Source organism: Elgaria multicarinata, chromosome 16, assembly GCF_023053635.1.
Source record: "Elgaria multicarinata webbii isolate HBS135686 ecotype San Diego chromosome 16, rElgMul1.1.pri, whole genome shotgun sequence".
NCBI classification, from domain to species: Eukaryota; Metazoa; Chordata; class Lepidosauria; order Squamata; family Anguidae; genus Elgaria; species Elgaria multicarinata.
In genome coordinates, this window is record NC_086186.1 from 12065484 (window position 1) to 12082695 (window position 17212).

Sequence of the window (17212 nt, forward strand, 5' to 3'; positions counted from 1 at the left end):
CATAGATGGAGGGCTGGATTATTCTCCAAAGGCCTGCTGGAACAAAAAAGTTTTAGCCTGCTTCCGAAAGCCCATCAAGGAGGGAGCCAGCCTAGCTTCCCCAGGAAGAGAGCACCGGAGCAGCCACCGAGAAGGCCCTCTCCCATGTTCCCACCAAGCGTGCCTGTGAAGAAGGTGGGACTGAAAGAAGGGCCTCTCCAGAAGATCTCAAAGCATGGGCAGGCTCATAGGGGAGAATACGTTCTTTCAAATAACCTGGACCCGAACCATATAGAGCTTTATAGGTCATAACCAGCACTTTGAATTGTGCCCGGAAACAGACTGGAAGCCAGTGGAGCTGTTTTAACAGGGGAGTTGTGTGCTCCCTGTAACCAGCCCCGGTCAACAATCTGGCTGCAGCTCTTTGAACCAGCTGGAGTTTCCGAACACTCTTCAAAGGCAGCCCCACGTAGAGCGCGTTACAGTAATCCAATCGAGATGTAACTAAGGCATGTGTCACCGTGGCCAGGTCCGACATCTCTTAGGAACCTAAGGCACAGAAAGGACAGAATGGAGATCGTTTGTAGGGAATCGTCTAAAGCGTGCTGGTTGTCCTTGCAGGTTGGATGAAACGGTTGAAGCGATCAACAGCGGCACCTTGAGCAAGTCAAAGCAGAGCCCTGAAGGGAAACGTGAAGAGCCTGGAGTCCTCGTGAATCCAAACCTTCTCCAGCCAGCCCCTGTGGTCAGTACCCTTCCCCACTCCCCTCTTGACAAAACTCAGGGATGGGGAGTATGTGGCCCTCCATCTTCTGTTGAACTGAACTGCCATCGTTATTATTAATTTCATTTAGTTATTAAGCGCCATCAATGTACATGGCACTGTACAGAATAAAAAATAAATGAAATGACAAATCCCTGCCACAAAGGCTTACATGCTAATAAAATCACAAAAACAAACCAAAATGAAGGGCAGGAAACACTGCAAGAATAAATAATCAACATTACCAACAATGAATAAAATCTAAACTAAGGTTCCAGAGACTTGGAACAAAAAAAATCGCACGTTTTTAACTGAGATTTAAAAGCAGCCATTGAAGCCGCCATCTGCAAATTATCTGGAAGAGAATCTGAGGGATAGGGAGCAGCAAGAGAGAATGGATAGAGCTGAGCAAGGGAAGTGGGCAACCACCTGTCAGGGATGCTTTAGGGTGGATTCCTAAAGCAGGGGGAATCTGCTTTAGCAGGGGGTTGGACTCGATGGCCTTAGAGGCCCCTTCCAACTCTACGATTCTATGATTCTAAGTAGAAACCCTTGGGTGAGTAAGAATCCTAGCCTTCAAGGAGCGGAGAGCACGAGCAGGGCTATAATGTGAAATAAGGGCCGAGAGATGAGGAGGGGCTCAGTCCTGCTGGTGAAGCCTGATGGGAGTTGTTGTCCAACAACATCTGGAGGGGCACACATTGCCTGTCCCTGTTCTAGATAGAGTGTTGCATTTCCCTCTTCGATAGATTAGAGGATTAAACGTAGGATTGGAGATGGGGAAAGTCAGCTGTGTTTCCTGGCCCATGAAGCAGGCCTCCTTCCCATCCCTGGCAATGCAGCTCTCACTGAGTTCCTGCCAGGTCTCGGTCGTGCTCCGTTTCATTCTTGCTTTCGCTTGGTCCACGTTTTAGCGGAGGCATCCTTGCGAATAATATATAGTCACTTTCTCTCTGGGGGTTATCCTAAATTGCCGTCTGACTGGGAATCAGTGGGGAAGGGCCATAGCTCAGTGGTAGAGCACAGCCTTTGCAAGCGGAAAGTTCCAGGCTCTGGCCTGCTTCTCCTATGACCTAAGTAGTTGCCCTTGGGCCTTTCCAAATTAGCTTTGTGTGCTCGATGGAGAGAGCATGATGAGCAGTGATGACACCCAGAGCCCACAAGCGAAAGAGCACCTACTGATCTAGTTTAAAGAGAGAAGGGTTAACCTTCTATAATGTGTTTTTCTTTGTCTTGGAATTCCCCTCCTTAAAAACCTATATCAAAGTGGGTGGAGCAGACTGGATTGCTTCCACACAAGAAGACCGGCCCACCTGCAGAGACTGGGAGCGAGACAAATTTGGAAAGAAGCCGCTTACGGGTTCAGGACCGAGAAATACAGGAGATCTCAGATGATGGCTGGTGCCTAAGCATGCATCAGCCCTGGGCCTCCTTGCTGGTCAAAGGGATCAAAAGGTAAGCAGAGGCCTGTCGTTGGGAACGCTCTGAGCCTGGGTGTGCAGGGACAGCCCGAAATACTTTGCTCTGTGATGCCGACTAGCAAATTGTGCTGTCTGCCCTCCCCATGATGGCCCACAATACCCAAGGTGAGTAAAGTTATTCTGGCACCTGAGGCAGAAAATCCCACGAGTGCCTCTCCCAATCATCGGCAGTAAAACATATAACAATAGAGCCGCAATCCTATGCATGTTTAGACAGGGGGGAAATCCTATAACTCCCGAGTTGTAGGATTTTTTTCTGTCTAAACATGCATAAGATAAGCATTTGCTGCTGTTTCATGACACCCAGATTCAGCTCTGTTCGCTCTATTTATTTATTTACTTTAAAAGTTTTCTTTCTGGCCACACAACACTCAAAGCAACAGACAAGTTGCTTTTAAAGGTAATCATGTAAAATAATAAAAACAGCCAAGAACACAGTAGATAAATGCCAGTGTATTCAGCAAAATCCTTTCTAAATTAAAGTGAATTTAGTCACCTGTGGAAGCTCCGGCTATTGGGCGGTATAGAAATGCAATAAATAAATAAATAAAATAATAGATAATGAAAAGCTTGGTTCGCATGATACAAGATGGTTAAGAAGCGACAGTGACTTGTTAACCATTCTCGTGCGTGCCAGCTGATTTCCCTAATTTCCTTCTCTGGCCACAGCTTGTAACATCCGAACCTGGGAAGGGTGAATAGTTGGGGTGGTTAGCAAATCACCCAGCAACCCTACAACAGATTGGGGGTTCTGGGTATTGTTAACCAACCTAGTCACCCACCCTTGCCAGGTTTGGACGTCGTGACAACCTGCACCTGTAATTAGAGTAATCAGGCTGCTCAGAACTAGCACATGCAGGGATGGTTAACAAGCCACCATGGTTTATTAACCACCCTTGTCCTGTGCAAAATCGGTCAAAGTGGGGTGTCACAACAGAGAAGGCCCTGCTTTGTACTTGCTCAGGATTAGCTATAGTAAACAGTGGAAGAACAAGGACTCTTCAGTGACTGTAATAAGCAAGGAGACTTGTCTGGGAGATTGATTAACGCTTCTGAACAGTCTTGAAGGAAAGCCCCGGGTAATTCAGGCTGGAGGTTGCCAGCGCATGACGAAGGAATGTAAGTGCGTAACCTGAGAGTGCGGATAGCAGCTGGCTTGCCTGGCAAAGCTGGTAAGAGGCACTCTTTTCCTGGACGAGGGAAAGGGAACAGAAACCTGAAGCGCTGGGGGTGGGGAGCCCCCAAAACAGCCGTTTGAGTTTGGGGAACGGAAATCCAGGAAGATTGGAACTGAATAGGAACACTGCAATGTCTTTTAAGAATATAATTTATATATTCTTAAGAATCTATTCTTTTAAGAATATAATTTATATATTCTTAAAAGGATTATCTTCCAATATTTTAATTTTGGTATGGTGACCAGGCCTAATTTTTATTTTTACCTCCAATATCATGCACTAGGTGGTGCTATTTTCCTCTTTTCTCTTGCTGGAAAAGAGATAAATTTTGAACCGAATTGCAGCATAGCTTGAAGTCAGCCTCCTGCAACCTGGCACCCTTTTGATGTATTTGACTACAAGTACCATCATCCCCACCTCTGCTGGGCTGGCTTAAAGGATAAGGTGTCTGATTTTAGACTAGCAGATCAACTGTTCAAGTCCTGTTTTGATAGCACTTGATTTGATACCCTTGATTTGTAAAGATCCGGTATATTTTATTGGCTAGAACGCTATTGGGCCAGGGAGGCCTGGTTACAAATGGCTGCTCACCTGTGGAGCACACTGGGTGTCATTGGGCAAGTTGCTGTCTCTCAACCTAAGCTGATGGACTAACACCAAGCCCAGCAGCCATTGGCCAGGGTGGCTGGAAGCTGGTGAGAGTTGAAGACAAGAATATCTGGAGGGCACCAGGTTGGGGAAGGCTGGCTACAGCGTTCTGAGCTCCTTGAAGAAAAGACACAGTGCAAATATGGTAAATTAAGATGGGCACAGTGCCTCATCACTTGGTCGTCTTGTTTGATTTCTGGGCTTTTGAGACTTTGGAGAGGGCATGGACCCCTCTGTGTTTTACAGATCCAGCACTGGCAGTCCCTCAGTTCTCTATCTCTCTCTACTACCCCCCCCTCCAAGGATACAAGATCTTTCAAAGTTGGGGAAACCCAGCCATCACAAGAGCAGCCACTGCGGCTGCAGGTGCTGGCACTGCCTTCAGGGCTGCTGCAAAACCGCCGCCGCCACCACCCAGCTGGCAAGGGGAGTGGGGTTATTCATATTTATTACACTTATATCCCACCTTTTTTTTCCTCCGAGGAGCCCAAGGCGGCGTACATAATCCCCCTCCTCTCTATTTTATCCTCACAGCAACAACCCTGTGAGGTAGGTTAGGTTAAGAGGCTGTGACCAGCCCAAGGCCTCTTGAAGTTCAAATGGCAAGATTTGAGGGTCGGGGGAAAGTGTTCAGAGACCCTCAGCGGCTTCTTTTTGTCTAAGCTTGTTTCTAACCTCCTACCTAATAGCTTGAAGAAACTTGACAGTGGCTAGTGGCGAAGAAATGGGAAAACGTATAAAACCTCACTCTGGTGCTTTCAAGATCGTACTTCTGAAACCAGCCTCGTTAACGTCCAAGCTTTTCATGGGTTTTCAGCTTGCAACCTTTGTACTTCGGTTGTTATTTCTTTCTTTTCGAATCGAGTGTCTGGTGCCCGCCGTCCCGCAGAGTGAGCAGCCTGGATGCGGAAATGGCCATTGAAAACGTTCCCCGGGTTGTGAGGGTGCTGTGGAACGCCACGCCTGCTGGAGGCGAGATCTGTCCCTGATCCTCCCCTATCCTTCCCTCTCTCTCCCCAGAGTAGAAGGCAGGACTTGGTACACATCGCATCGGGGTCGGTTATGGGTAGCAGCTACAGCTCAAAAGCCGTCCGCTCAGGAAATCTGTGAGCTGGAGGCCACCTACAGAATCCTGCTCCAGGAAGGTGAGCCCTCTTAAAGACGTTGGGATTGCGGGTCCCTTTAACTGTGTCAAGGTGTTTCTACTTCAAGACCAGCAGGCCAAATGCAAAGGAGCTTTTGGGCTGCACAGTGAGATGCTGTGAAATGAACAGGATCTGGAAATAGTTGCAGCACGTTGCCTTTTCTTCGCTCTAACCTTTCCTTCTTTTCCTCCCCTCCCCTTCGATCTCCTCCTGTCTATATTCTCGTAACCACCGTGAAGTTTTTTAATTAAATGCTACTGGGGTGGGTGGGTGGGGAACATCTTCATGGTAGGAACGGCTGTTTCTGTTAGCTTGCATCTGGCGATAAAGCTATGTTGGGAATTTAAAAGAAATCAGGTTAAAATGCAAGTCAGGATTTTCCTTCAACCAGACTAAGGGGCGGATGTGCTTTCTGCTCCTCCCTCTCTGCTTCATTTACGCAACACTTCGAAATGTAGGAAGCTGTTTGTCCATCTAGAACAGTGGTTCCCAAACTCTTTCAGGTCACCGCCCCCTTGGTTCCACAACCTCATGCCCAGTGCCCCCTACCCTACACTATAAAAATAATTATTCAGAATAGCAGTTTTCAACAACCCACTAAGGAAGATAATAACAATAAAATTCAAAACAGTAACAATTTAATATTTATTCAAAATCCGAAGCACCCGCCGCAGGCTTGCTGAGGGAGGGAGGGAAAAGAGAGCGAATGCCTCTGTTTTGCAGCCGGCATGGCAAGGCACACCAAGCAGGGTATGTCTCTTCATTAGCGTTTTGGTGCTTTTGAAACATTTCAATTCACCATTAAACGGACTCTTCTTAAACGGTATTAAACGGTATTAAGCCCTATATGGCTCAGGTCCAGGTTATTTGAAAGACCATATTCTCCCTTATGAGCCTGCCTGTGCTTTGAGATCTTCTGGAGAAGGCCTTCTTTCAGTCCCGCCATCTTCACAGGCACGCTTGGTGGGAACGTGGGAGAGGGCCTTCTCGGTGGCTGCTCCAGTGCTCTGGAACTCTCTTCCCGGGGAAGCTAGACTGGCTCCCTCCTTGATGGGCTTTCGGAAGCAGGCTAAAACTTTTTTGTTCAAGCAGGCCTTTGGAGAATAATCTGGCCCTCCATCTACCCTATTTCTTCAATTTTAAGACACACTTCCCCCCCCCATATAAACATCTCTAAAAATGGGGTGCATCTTAGGATCACAGGTGTGTCTTAGGTTGGTTTTTTTCTGTTGGTGGTACTGAAATTAGTGTGCATCTTACAATTGATGGCGTCTTACAATCGAAGAAATACAGTATGTTAATGTCTTATAATTTTGTTGTGTATTTTAAACGTTTATGGTTTTGTTCCCCCGCCCCCCCCCCAAAAAATGTTTTAAACTTTGTAAGGCCGCCTTGAGGCCCAGCATTGGGCAAAAGGCGGGATACAAATAAATATTATAATAATAATAATAATAATAATAATAATAATAATAATAATAATACATGTGTGGATTCTTCCCCTATATGGCTTGGGACCAAACTACCTTTTCCCAGAAAAATGTCCCTGGGTTTTAAGACCTTCTAGAGAGGCGCTTCTCGGAAAAGACCACCTCGAGCGCCCCCGTGCCGCCCCTTTGCCTCTTAGCGCCCCCCTGCCACCCCCTTGCCTCTTAACGCCCCCCCATGCAATCCCGCCACCCCCAAGGGGGCGGTTCCGCTCCCTTTGGGAACCACTGATCTAGAGGCTCAGCTTCCCTGTTTTAAACGAAGATCCCATTCTCTCAGTTTCCCCCTCCTCCTTGCATTCCCTCCTCCTTCCCACGTGACTCCTCTCCCTTTCCTCCTCTTGCACATTTTTTCCTTCTCTTCTATATATCGGCTCCCTTCCCTCAGAGACTTCATTTCCACACTGCACAGGATCCTATGGATCCAAACCGCTGGAAGAAAGGTGGACGGGGCACCGCGATGTCAGGGGGAAATGCTTGGGCATTCCTCGCCTACGCTTCAACTTGGTGCATGACTAGACGTGAAGGAAGATCTGCATCGTTCTTGACATTGGCAGTAATGTCTGCCTTCACTAGCATTCAGATCTGATATGTCCGATTAGGGTTCTAGCCTGTGGCACTGTCTTGGATGCAGTCGCAGCAGGTTCTGGTGTTGTAATCCAGGTCACTCTTGCTAAACTGGGGAAGGGCAAGTCATTTGGCATGGTTGAAGTTGCCAAATCAAAACTTCAGATGTACTTTTGGTTTGGTTTGGCAGGTGGTACCGAAGCAGCCCCATCCCACTGACAAATAGGCTCAGTTCAAACAACACGTTTCTCAACGGTGGTTTTAGAACTCCACAGTGGAGTTGTTACACCACCGTTGAGAAATGTGTTGTCTGGCGGGAAAACTCCTCCCCACGTCAGAGGTTTTTTTGGGGGGGAAAACACTCCACGCTGAATATCCACGCTGTGCAGAGGAGAGCTCCTGCACAACCATTGTGTGGTGGGCTCTGTCGAGTTTTCCGTTGCGGCAATTTTTCCCACTGGCTACAGAGTTCCCTGGCAAGAGCGGCGAAAGGAGTGAGTGCCGCTCTAGGAGAGCTACCGGGATTGGTTTTTTTGCAGCAATAGCTGATGGGATACCATCGGGAAGACCGGGGGAGGAGAGAGGGTGGAGGAACTGTCAGTCAAACATCACCATGGACTTCACTCAACTCCATGGTAACCCACAGTCACAGAATGGTGGAGTTAGACCGTGTGGTGTGCGGTGTGTCCCCTAAAAACTCAACCGTTGAGTGGAGTTTTCGCACTGTGTTGACTAATGTGTTGACTGAACTGAGCCATGCTGATTTGCTCCAGTATGGATTGTGCTCTGCAGATTCCTCACAGCAGTGGAATCTGATGAAGAACTGGGCGTTTGGAGGAACGTGTGCATTCTGTTATTATAGCGCTGCCTGTGTACGTAGAATAAGAGGGCTCCGTGGGGCATCCAGTCTAAAAATAGACCCAGGGGAGACAACAGGGGAAGGGGTGGGAAATGGGGGTGGGGGCAGACCAGGCCTAGACTATGTGATTATTTCCATTACACATACTTAAGCTCAGTTACAGAAGTTTGGCTTTTGGGGACCAGGAGGTGGGTTCAAAACCTTCACCGGAAAGATGGGTTTTGAGGCATTGAAGTGAGTGAGAGGGGTGGCCTCACAGGGGTCTTCTGCAGGAGGCACATTTAGGCATAGGAAGCAGCAAGGGAAAATGGAAACACAGAGGGATAGATGTGTGTGTTGTTGGTAATATTTAGTTTTTATGGGAGTGGGACGAGGTTTGAATATGCATGGGCTGAGGGCTTTCCCGTTACCTACTTCAGTGTTCCCCAACCTGGTGCCCTTCAGCTGTGTTAGATACAACTCCCATCATCTCCAGCCAGCAATGATCATGCTGGCTGGGGATGGTGGGAGCTGGAGTCCAACTCATCTGGTGGGCTAGGAATGCTGCCCTTTTCCCCGTGCTATTGCCTCCTTTGGCATTCGCCTCCCTTCCTTCTTTCTCTTTGCCCCTCATTTTTAACTAAATACTTCAAGTTCTGCAGGAAATAAAATCCTACCATGTGAACACAATGCAATATTCAGATTGCATGAGTATGTTCCAGTTAAATAATTGGGTCATTCCTGGGCGTAGAGCATGGAATTTTTTAGGACTGGATGTAAACTTTGGCCTCCGTCGAAATACCACCTAAGCCTGGGACTGGCCTGGCAGTGGCTGGCGGCGCATTAATGGAACAGATTGGAGGGCCTCAGAGCTTCAGGTCGTGATGGGGAATTGCTTCCAGGCTGTGGGAGTGAAATGCTTTTCCCAGCACACCAGACAATGCTTTCCTAAGCAAATGTACACTTTGTCCAAACCATGAAATTAACAGTTGAAAGCACTGTGGAGAGAACACACGCAAGGCAAGCCGAAGGCTAATCAAGGCCATGTGGAGAACGGCAGGGCTCTCGATCGCGTGTGTGAGCTTGCCTAACAATTTTCTCTCCTTCTTGCCACAGATTTGGAATTTCCCAAAGATTATCCCTCTGGCTGCCTCCTCGGCTGCGTGGACCTGATTGACTGCTTGTCACAAGAGCAATTTAGGGAGCAGGTGAGTGAGCGAGTGAGAGTCTGTTTGGTTTTGCGATAGTTGGAGCTGGAGCACGTTATTTTGCTTTCCTTGACGGAAACAAATGTGGTCCTCCCCCACTTCCCTAGGAATAGCAACATGGTGCTACCCTTCTCAATAGTTTTCTTGATTGGAGCCTCAAAGGACCTAGCAGACCGCCTTTCCTTACACAGAATCCACACAGCCTTTAAAATCCGCAGAGGAAGCCTTGCTGGTCATTCCAAAACAAACAGAATGTCGCCTTGAAGTACCCAGACGGGCAGGCCTGACATCTTTTAAACGTCCCCTAAAAACGCACTTGTTCGCCCAGGCTTTCCCTGAGCTATTAAGTAAATTAATTTTGCTGCTCCATTTTACTGCTTCTTCTTTTTTTTACTGTAGTTGGAAGTGTCTTTAATGCCATGTGTTTAATGTGGTGTTCTAATATGTTTTTAATATTGTATTTTAATATTGTGAACCGTTTAGAGATTTTGCTAGACTCAGCAGCATATAAATGCCACAAATAAATAATAAAGTGGCTAGGAATGGGGGAAAGGTGAAAAGCTTGAGACACACATCAACCACACTCCAGATCTAGTTGACTCACAAGCCTGGAGAGGAAATGGTTGAGGTTGTTCATACAACCTCAGTCACGCTAACCAACCATGATTTGTTAACCACGAGCAACCGGTGAGGAGAGCCCATGGTTTGTTGTTGGATTGTTCATAATTAATAAATCATGGTTTGTTAGCATAGCTGGGTTCACACAACAATCCACGATGCAGCAACAACCCGTACTCAACCCATACTCTGTGTTGTGTGAACCTGGTTGTTGCCTCCCCGTCGCTTTCCCAGAGGGTTTTTCCTGTTCTGACACTGGCTCTCGAGGGTCTCTGGCAGAGGTCTTTGCCTCCCCGTGAAATAACAGCTGATGGGAGTCTGTTGCCCATCTCATATTTTGGCCTACAGTTCCCATAATCCCTGAGCCTTTGACCATACTGGCTGAGGCTTACAGGGATTGAACAGAAGTTTTAAAGGAACTGCGCTGGCTGCCAATACGCTTCCAGTCTGAGTTCAAGGTGCTGGCGACTATACTTAAAGCTCTAAACTGCTTCAGGCCTTGATATTTGAGGGGTCATCCCTCCCTGTGTACACCTGCCTGAGTAATGTGATCTGTTGAGGGGCTCTTCTCTGCATGCGACTTTTGGGAGCTGTGCATTTCGCGGAGGTGCACGAGAGCGCCCTGGTTATAGAGTGCCCCATCCCTTGTAGGCTTGGCTGGCGCTAAGGCCGGCCTCATTTCGACGCCAAGTGAAGACCTGGCTCTTTGCCCATACTGCGTGGGAATGATGGGGGTTGCAGTGCAACACGTCTGGCGGGCCCAAAGTTGAGCTAGGCTGCTTTGCTGACTCCGTCGGGTTTTAATTTGGCTGCGTGAGTTATTAATGCTGATTTAGGTTGTCGATAAGTATCTTGGATTGTAGTTGCAGGTTGAATTGTTTTTATTATTGTATCCCTCCCTGAAGTCTATTGATATAAGGCAAGTTAGGAAGATTTTAATATGTAAATCTTCAATAAATAAATGTAGGCTGGGACCTTCGGGCTGCAAGGGATATGCTCTGTGCCTCTCCTCCAAACAGCCTCCTGTGCTTCCGGTAGGGTTGGGCTGCCCCTGGCAATTTGCCTTTCTAGAAACACGACAGAAAGGAACACAAAAACGAAGTGTTTAAATTAAATTAAAAGCAAATGTTCTGAACCCTAGTTAGGCAAATTTGTTGCAGGAGGCATTTCTCAGCCAGGCTTTGCTTGAGCTTATGGTGGAAATGGCTTGTCTGTCTGGTAGAAACTAGGGGAAGTATATGCCCCCTCCTCCTTTTTTCTCGAGGCAGCTTTGGGTATAGATCTGAAACTGCCTCTCTCAGATCTGTGTCTGTTGTAACTCGTATTTGTTTAACCAAATCAGCCTTGAGTCAGGGAAATCCCTTTCTGAGCAAGGCTCCTGGCAACCCGTTGGGTGGTTGTTGATTTACAGAGGCAGCTGCAGCTGGGCCAGTATGCCTAGGAGATTCGTGGCAGTCCCCCGGCGCAGAGGGAGGTCTTGACTCTATCACAGGAGAGCTGCCACCAAAATGCATTTGCCCACATTTGCAAACCCTCTGTTTTTGGCGTATTTGGCTCACGCTTTTCTCTTATTGAGTGGTTTTTGTGTTTGTGCTTGGGAGGATCCGGCTTACCAGTACCTTCTTGGCCTCCATTTCATAATGCCTGTGTTTAATGGTGTGTGTGTGTGTGTGTTATCGGTGGTATTTGAAGCATTTGACGATTCTTGCTTGTTTGGGGACAATCTGGATTTGTTGCACCAAATCTATTTCTTGTCCTAAATGCGCTTCCAAAGTGAGGAACCTTTCTTGCATTTAGCGTATTCCACACATTTGCAAGTTTGCTACCTACATTTTAAAGGCGGCTTTTTAAAAAACGAAACAAAACTACAATGCAGCTTGCGATATGTTTGGTCCCCATGGGGTAACGGAATGCTCTCCTACCAGATAGGAAGATCAAGGCAACTGTCATAGCTACCTGGGGAGGGATGCTATGCTAGCAGGAAACCAGGAATTACCTCTTGGGTAGGGGAGCCTTCCCTGTTCTCTTTCATTGCTTCCCAAGTTAATATTTGGGATATGGCTGCATTGAGCCCAGCCCAGTCTGCAGAATAAAATTATTCTTTAGAGCAGGGATGTTGAACCCCTTTCAGTCTGGGGGCTGAACTCCATTTCAGAGAAACTCTCAGGGGCTCTGCTCTAGTGGCGGCCAAGGCTAAACCCAAAAGGGCCAGGGCCAGAGATAACCTATCTTAGCTTACTGCCAGTAGCCAAACACAAGAACATAAGAAGAGCCATGCTGGATCAGACCGATCAGTCCATCTAGTCCAGCACTCTGTTGACACAGTGGCCATCCAGCTGTTGACCAGGGACCAACAAAGCAAGACATGGTACAACAGCACCTTCCCACCCATGTTCCCCAGCAACTGGGGTACACAAGCTTAGATACTGGAGGCAGCACATAATCATCAGGGCTACTGGCCGTTGATAGCCTTCTCCTCCAGGAATTTATCCAGCCCCCTTTGAAAGCCATCCAAATTGGTGGCCATCACTACATCTTGTGAATTCCATCATTTAACTGTGTGCTGTTAAGCTTTAGGAGAGGTGTTTCAAGCTTTTTGAATGGAGAAAAAGAGGCACAATAGCCAGGAAACCACCAAACGATCCAGGGGAAGGGGACATAACCATCTGGGGCACTCCAGAGGGCCGGATTGGGACCTAGGCAAGCCGCATTGGGGCCCTGGGCCTGGAGTTCTGCACCCCTGCTTTAGAATGTGGCTGAGCATTACTGTGAAGCCAGACACGGCATTCGTCACAGGCGGAAAACCTTGGCAGGAAGCCAGATGCTAGACTCCTGATCCCATCATCCCCAGCTAGCATGGCCAATGGTCAGGCATGGTTTAAATTAGACCATGGCTTAAATTATTGCCTTCGACGAACCATTGATTGACCTCATGGATGCAAAAAGAAGTTTTCATAGAATCACAGAATGGCAGAGTTGGAAGGGGCCTACAAGGCCATCGAGTTCAATCCCCCGCTCAATGCAGGAATCCACCCTACAGCATACCTGACAGATGGTTTCCAGCTGCCTCTTGAATACTTCTAGTGCAGGAGAGCCCACAACCTCCCTAGGTAACTGGTTCCATTGTTGTACTGCTCTAACAGTCAGGAATCTGACTTTCTGTCACTTGAGCCCGTTATTCCGTGTCCTGCGCTCTGGGAGGATCGAGAAGAGATCCTGGCCCTCCTCTGTGTGACAACCTTTCAAGTATTTGAAGAATGCTATCATGTCTCCCCTCAATCTTCTCTTCTCCAGGGTAAACAGGCCCAGTTGTTTCAGTCTCTCTTCATAGGGCTTTGTTTCCAGACCCCTGATCATCCTCATTGCCCTCCTCTGAACACGCTCCAGCTTGTCTGCATCCTTCTTGAATTGTGGTGCCCAGAACTGGACGCAATACTCTAGATGAGGCCTAACCAGAGCCGAATAGAGAGGAACCAGTACCTCACGTAATTTGGAAGCTATACTTCTATTAATGCAGCCCAAAATAGAATTTGCCTTTCTTGCAGCCATATCACACTGTTGGCTCATGTGTGACCAGGGTCTGGCAATAGATTCTTAGTGATCCAGAGAACTCTAATCCTGTGCACTGCCCCTTTCCTGCAGTGACCCCTTCCCCAAAAGAAAATTCTTTCAAATCCTCATTCTCAAAAGCGAAATAAGTGACGTGTGTTTGGCACACATAAGCATCTATTCTCAATTTGCAAAATAATCTGTTTAGATTGTTTACCAAATGCTTGCTGCCCTGAGAAATACAGGCTATTATTAATAAACCCATTGATGGCTTCAGTCTCTGACGATACAGCGGATAAGCCTTTGATGTCCCAAAGTCCAGGGCACTGCAAACAGCATCTCCCCTCGTTTAAATGGCTCCTTCCCCCCAAAGACCACTAGGATATTAGGAACACATTAATCTTCTAGCGGCGGTAGCGGTTCTTATGCGGCACTGAGAAGCCAGAAGCCAGCTTTTAAAAATGAGAGGCGAAGGTATTACTAATACGCATCACTGGAACGACGTGACAGATCAGAGCGGCCCGACATCTTGATGATCAGCAGGCAGTTTGCACTGGAGAAATTAGATGATGGCTCAAGCCGGCCGGCCGGCTGTGCCCTGCTTCTCAAGCAAAGTGTGGTCTTACGCCTGGAAAGCCAGTGATGATGCAAGTCTCTATTTATGCTTCTGCCTCTCCAGATGAATCTGTGGGATCAGTTTCTAGACACATACAGGCTCCCCTGCTGCTCTGCATCTGTTGGCTAAAGCAATGCAGATTGCCTTAGAAACAGGGCCGGTGCTACCATAGAGGCCACTCAGGCGGCCGCCTAGAGCGCCAAGGTAAGGGGGGCGCCAAACGCTGCACCTGGAAGCCGCTGTCCCACAGCGGCTCTAAGAGGGCGGCTTCCGCGCGCGCCATTCCGAAGCCGCTCGCCCACCCTAGCGTCCTGGCTTTGCTTCGGCTGGGCGCCCACCCAGCTGAAGCGAAGCCACGCCCGCCTGCCCACTCCAGTGTCCTGGCTTCGCTTCGGCTGGGTGGGCGCCAAAGTGAAGCCAGAATGCTGGGGTAGGCGGGTGACTTCAGAACGGCTCGCCTGGCAGTCGCTCTCCCAGAGTGGCTTCCGGCCGGGCACGCTATTCCGAAGCCGCCCACCCACCCCAGTGTCCTGGCTTCGCTTCAGCTGGGCGGGTGAGATGGCGCCCCGCACCCAGGTACACTGGGGGTGGGGGTGGGTGGGTGAAAGCAGCTCACCTGCCTAGGATGCAAAATAGTCTGGCACCGGCCCTGCTTAGAAAGATCATGTTCTACACTTTCTACATTTAAAAATTACATCATCACTTCCTGAACACTCCTTGCATCCTTAGCAGCAGCCAACATCTGTAACAGGAAGGAGACGTTTCTCTTTCGCTTACACATTCAACGGCATTTGTATGTGCTCTTTACACTGTTGAAATCCTGTGCTGCTGCAGCCGTCTCATTGAAATAAGCATGCTATAGTTTGTATTTTCATTCACAATTGACCTTCTGCTAAGGCTGACTTACTGGCTGTTCTGCAAACATATCAGTGATAGAATAAGAGTTATAATTTATGATTTATAAGCTCTTGTTCTCTTATTATGCTTGTCCTTCTTTCTTGTTGCCTTTGCTTTTTAATTTTACTTCAAAATAAAATTTCCTGAGTTTAAAAAGAAGCGTAAAAGAAAAGGTGTTACTATACTTGTAGTAACTTTTAAACCATCCTTCCCCAACCAGGGGCCCACTAGATGAGTTGGGCTGGTTGTGGAGGATGATGTGTAATAATCCAGCCTATTTAGAGGGCTCCATGTTGCCCTAGACAGGCTAGCACCAGGTTATCTGAAGGACTTCCTCTGCTTTTCGGAAACTACCTGGGCCCTAAGATGGCCTTCAGAGACTACCTGCTCTCTCTAGCCATCACATTTGTGGTACCAGGGTCAGGGCCTTTTCAGCTGTGGCACCACAGTTGTGGATCTCTTTCCCCGGGGGGTATCTGTCCAGCCCCTCTCTCACCATCTTTACGTGAGTTTTTTCCCCTCAAGGCCTTTTATGACTAAGTCCTTTTGTCTTTACAATTGAATTATTATATATTACGGTCGCAGACCAGCAAAATCAATATGAAACATGCAAGGGATGAATAAAAACTCACATTAAAAACAAAATACAGCTTTGTGAAGTTCCTTGTCTCAGGAGGATTGCAACGTTATTTTTTAAAATTTGTGTTGAGTTCATAAGAAACTTAGAGACCCTTTCAGTAATATGGGGGGAGGGGAAGGAAAGGAACCTCTCGTGCAAGCGCATGGGTCATTGCTGACTCCTAGAGGGACGCCTGCTTTCGCTGACGTTTTCTTGGCAGACTTTGTAGCGGGGTGGTTTGCTGTTGCCTTCCCCAGTCGCGGTTACCTTTCCCCCAGCTAGCTGGGTCCTCATTTTACCGACTTCGGAAGGATGGAAGGCTGAGTCAACCTGAGAACCAGCTTCCGCTGGGATCGAACTCAGGCCGTGGGGAGAGTTTCGGCTGCAGTAACTGCCGCTTACCACTCTGCACCACACGAGGCTCCTAATATGGGGGGGACACATCCCTTAAACAAATTAATACCAAAGTTGTGGGGTTACATCCAGAAAAGGCTGTTAATAACGGAAAGATAAACTTCTTTCTGCATTCCTCATACATGTTTTGTCTTTACGCTAGCTCTTAATTTCTGTTTTGAAGCTTTTCCTTTGTTTTGTTCTTATGTCAGTGTACTTTACTATGCTCCTTTTTGTCCGCTTTCATTATTGTCTTCCTTGGTTCTGATGTAAGCTGCCTTGGAGAGGTTTTAATTTCAAAGGTGGCGTGTAAATAAATTAAAAACTTCAGCTGTTCCAGCCGGTGGCTTGGGAATACTTCAGCAGGCGGTGGCCAGGCACCATTTGCCGAACCTTCTGCCGAGGGAGGGGGCACATGGGAGGGACTCACCTACCCTGTGCTTGCAAGCGTCCCCGAGGCCCGTCTACTCCTCGGTAGCTCCTTCCTCTGTCTCGGCCCTGCCTGTGGCTGGTTTGGTGTGCCGGGCGGGCGGCGTGAAGAGTGAGAGGGAGCTTACATAAGCGCGAGATGAAAGGGAAATGCAGTAGCCTGGCTAAGACGTTTGCGTCTGCCCTTCAAAGCAGCCCAACCACTTGCCAGCATGTTTCTGTTATCTGCGAGCAGCAGATATAAGCTCTCAACAGCCTCCAGGGAAGATGTTGCCTGCATTCAGCAGCGCAGCAAGACTGTGGTTTGTAACCTCAGCATTTGAGGCGGTTGGTGCTTCTTCCCCCCCCCCCCCCGGTCGTAGCAAAGCCGTTTTGATTACCAAATCCATAACTATTAGCAGCGGCGGTTTTGTGCAGTTCCTTTTTCACCTGTTTCGGCTTGGCCTAGCAGGCTTCTACGTGTAGACTGCGTAGCCTTTTTTTAAAAAAAGCAATTCAACCTTATCCCTGACCTGAATGCATTGAAGCAATTTCTCTTGCCCTGTCACCTTCCTCCTCCTCCTCCTCTTTATTATTATTGGGGAGAGGAGGAGGAGGAGGAGGAGGAGGAGGATATCCCACCTTGGCAACTTACCAAGTTTCCCCCCTCTCCATTTTATACTCACAACAACCCTGTGAGGTAGGTTAGGGTGGGGGAGAGTCGGCCACTGAGCTTTCGCGGCTGAGCAGGATGTTCAACCCAGGACACATACCCCAGTCCTACCCTCATTCCCCTGCACCAGGCTGGCTCATCAAACCTA

The 17212-nt window shown here is 48.1% G+C and overlaps 1 protein-coding gene across 1 annotated transcript in view; it reads left to right on the top strand.

Annotated features, from left to right (window-relative positions):
* TRIP4 (thyroid hormone receptor interactor 4) overlaps positions 1–17212 on the top strand; it is a 49538-nt gene that overhangs the window by 15954 nt on the left and 16372 nt on the right. Inside the window, exons 8-11 of the mRNA XM_063142770.1 lie at positions 601–724; positions 2010–2197; positions 5070–5194; positions 9200–9291. Coding sequence (XP_062998840.1) covers positions 601–724; positions 2010–2197; positions 5070–5194; positions 9200–9291 — 529 coding nt within the window. The remainder of the gene's footprint in view (positions 1–600; positions 725–2009; positions 2198–5069; positions 5195–9199; positions 9292–17212) is intronic.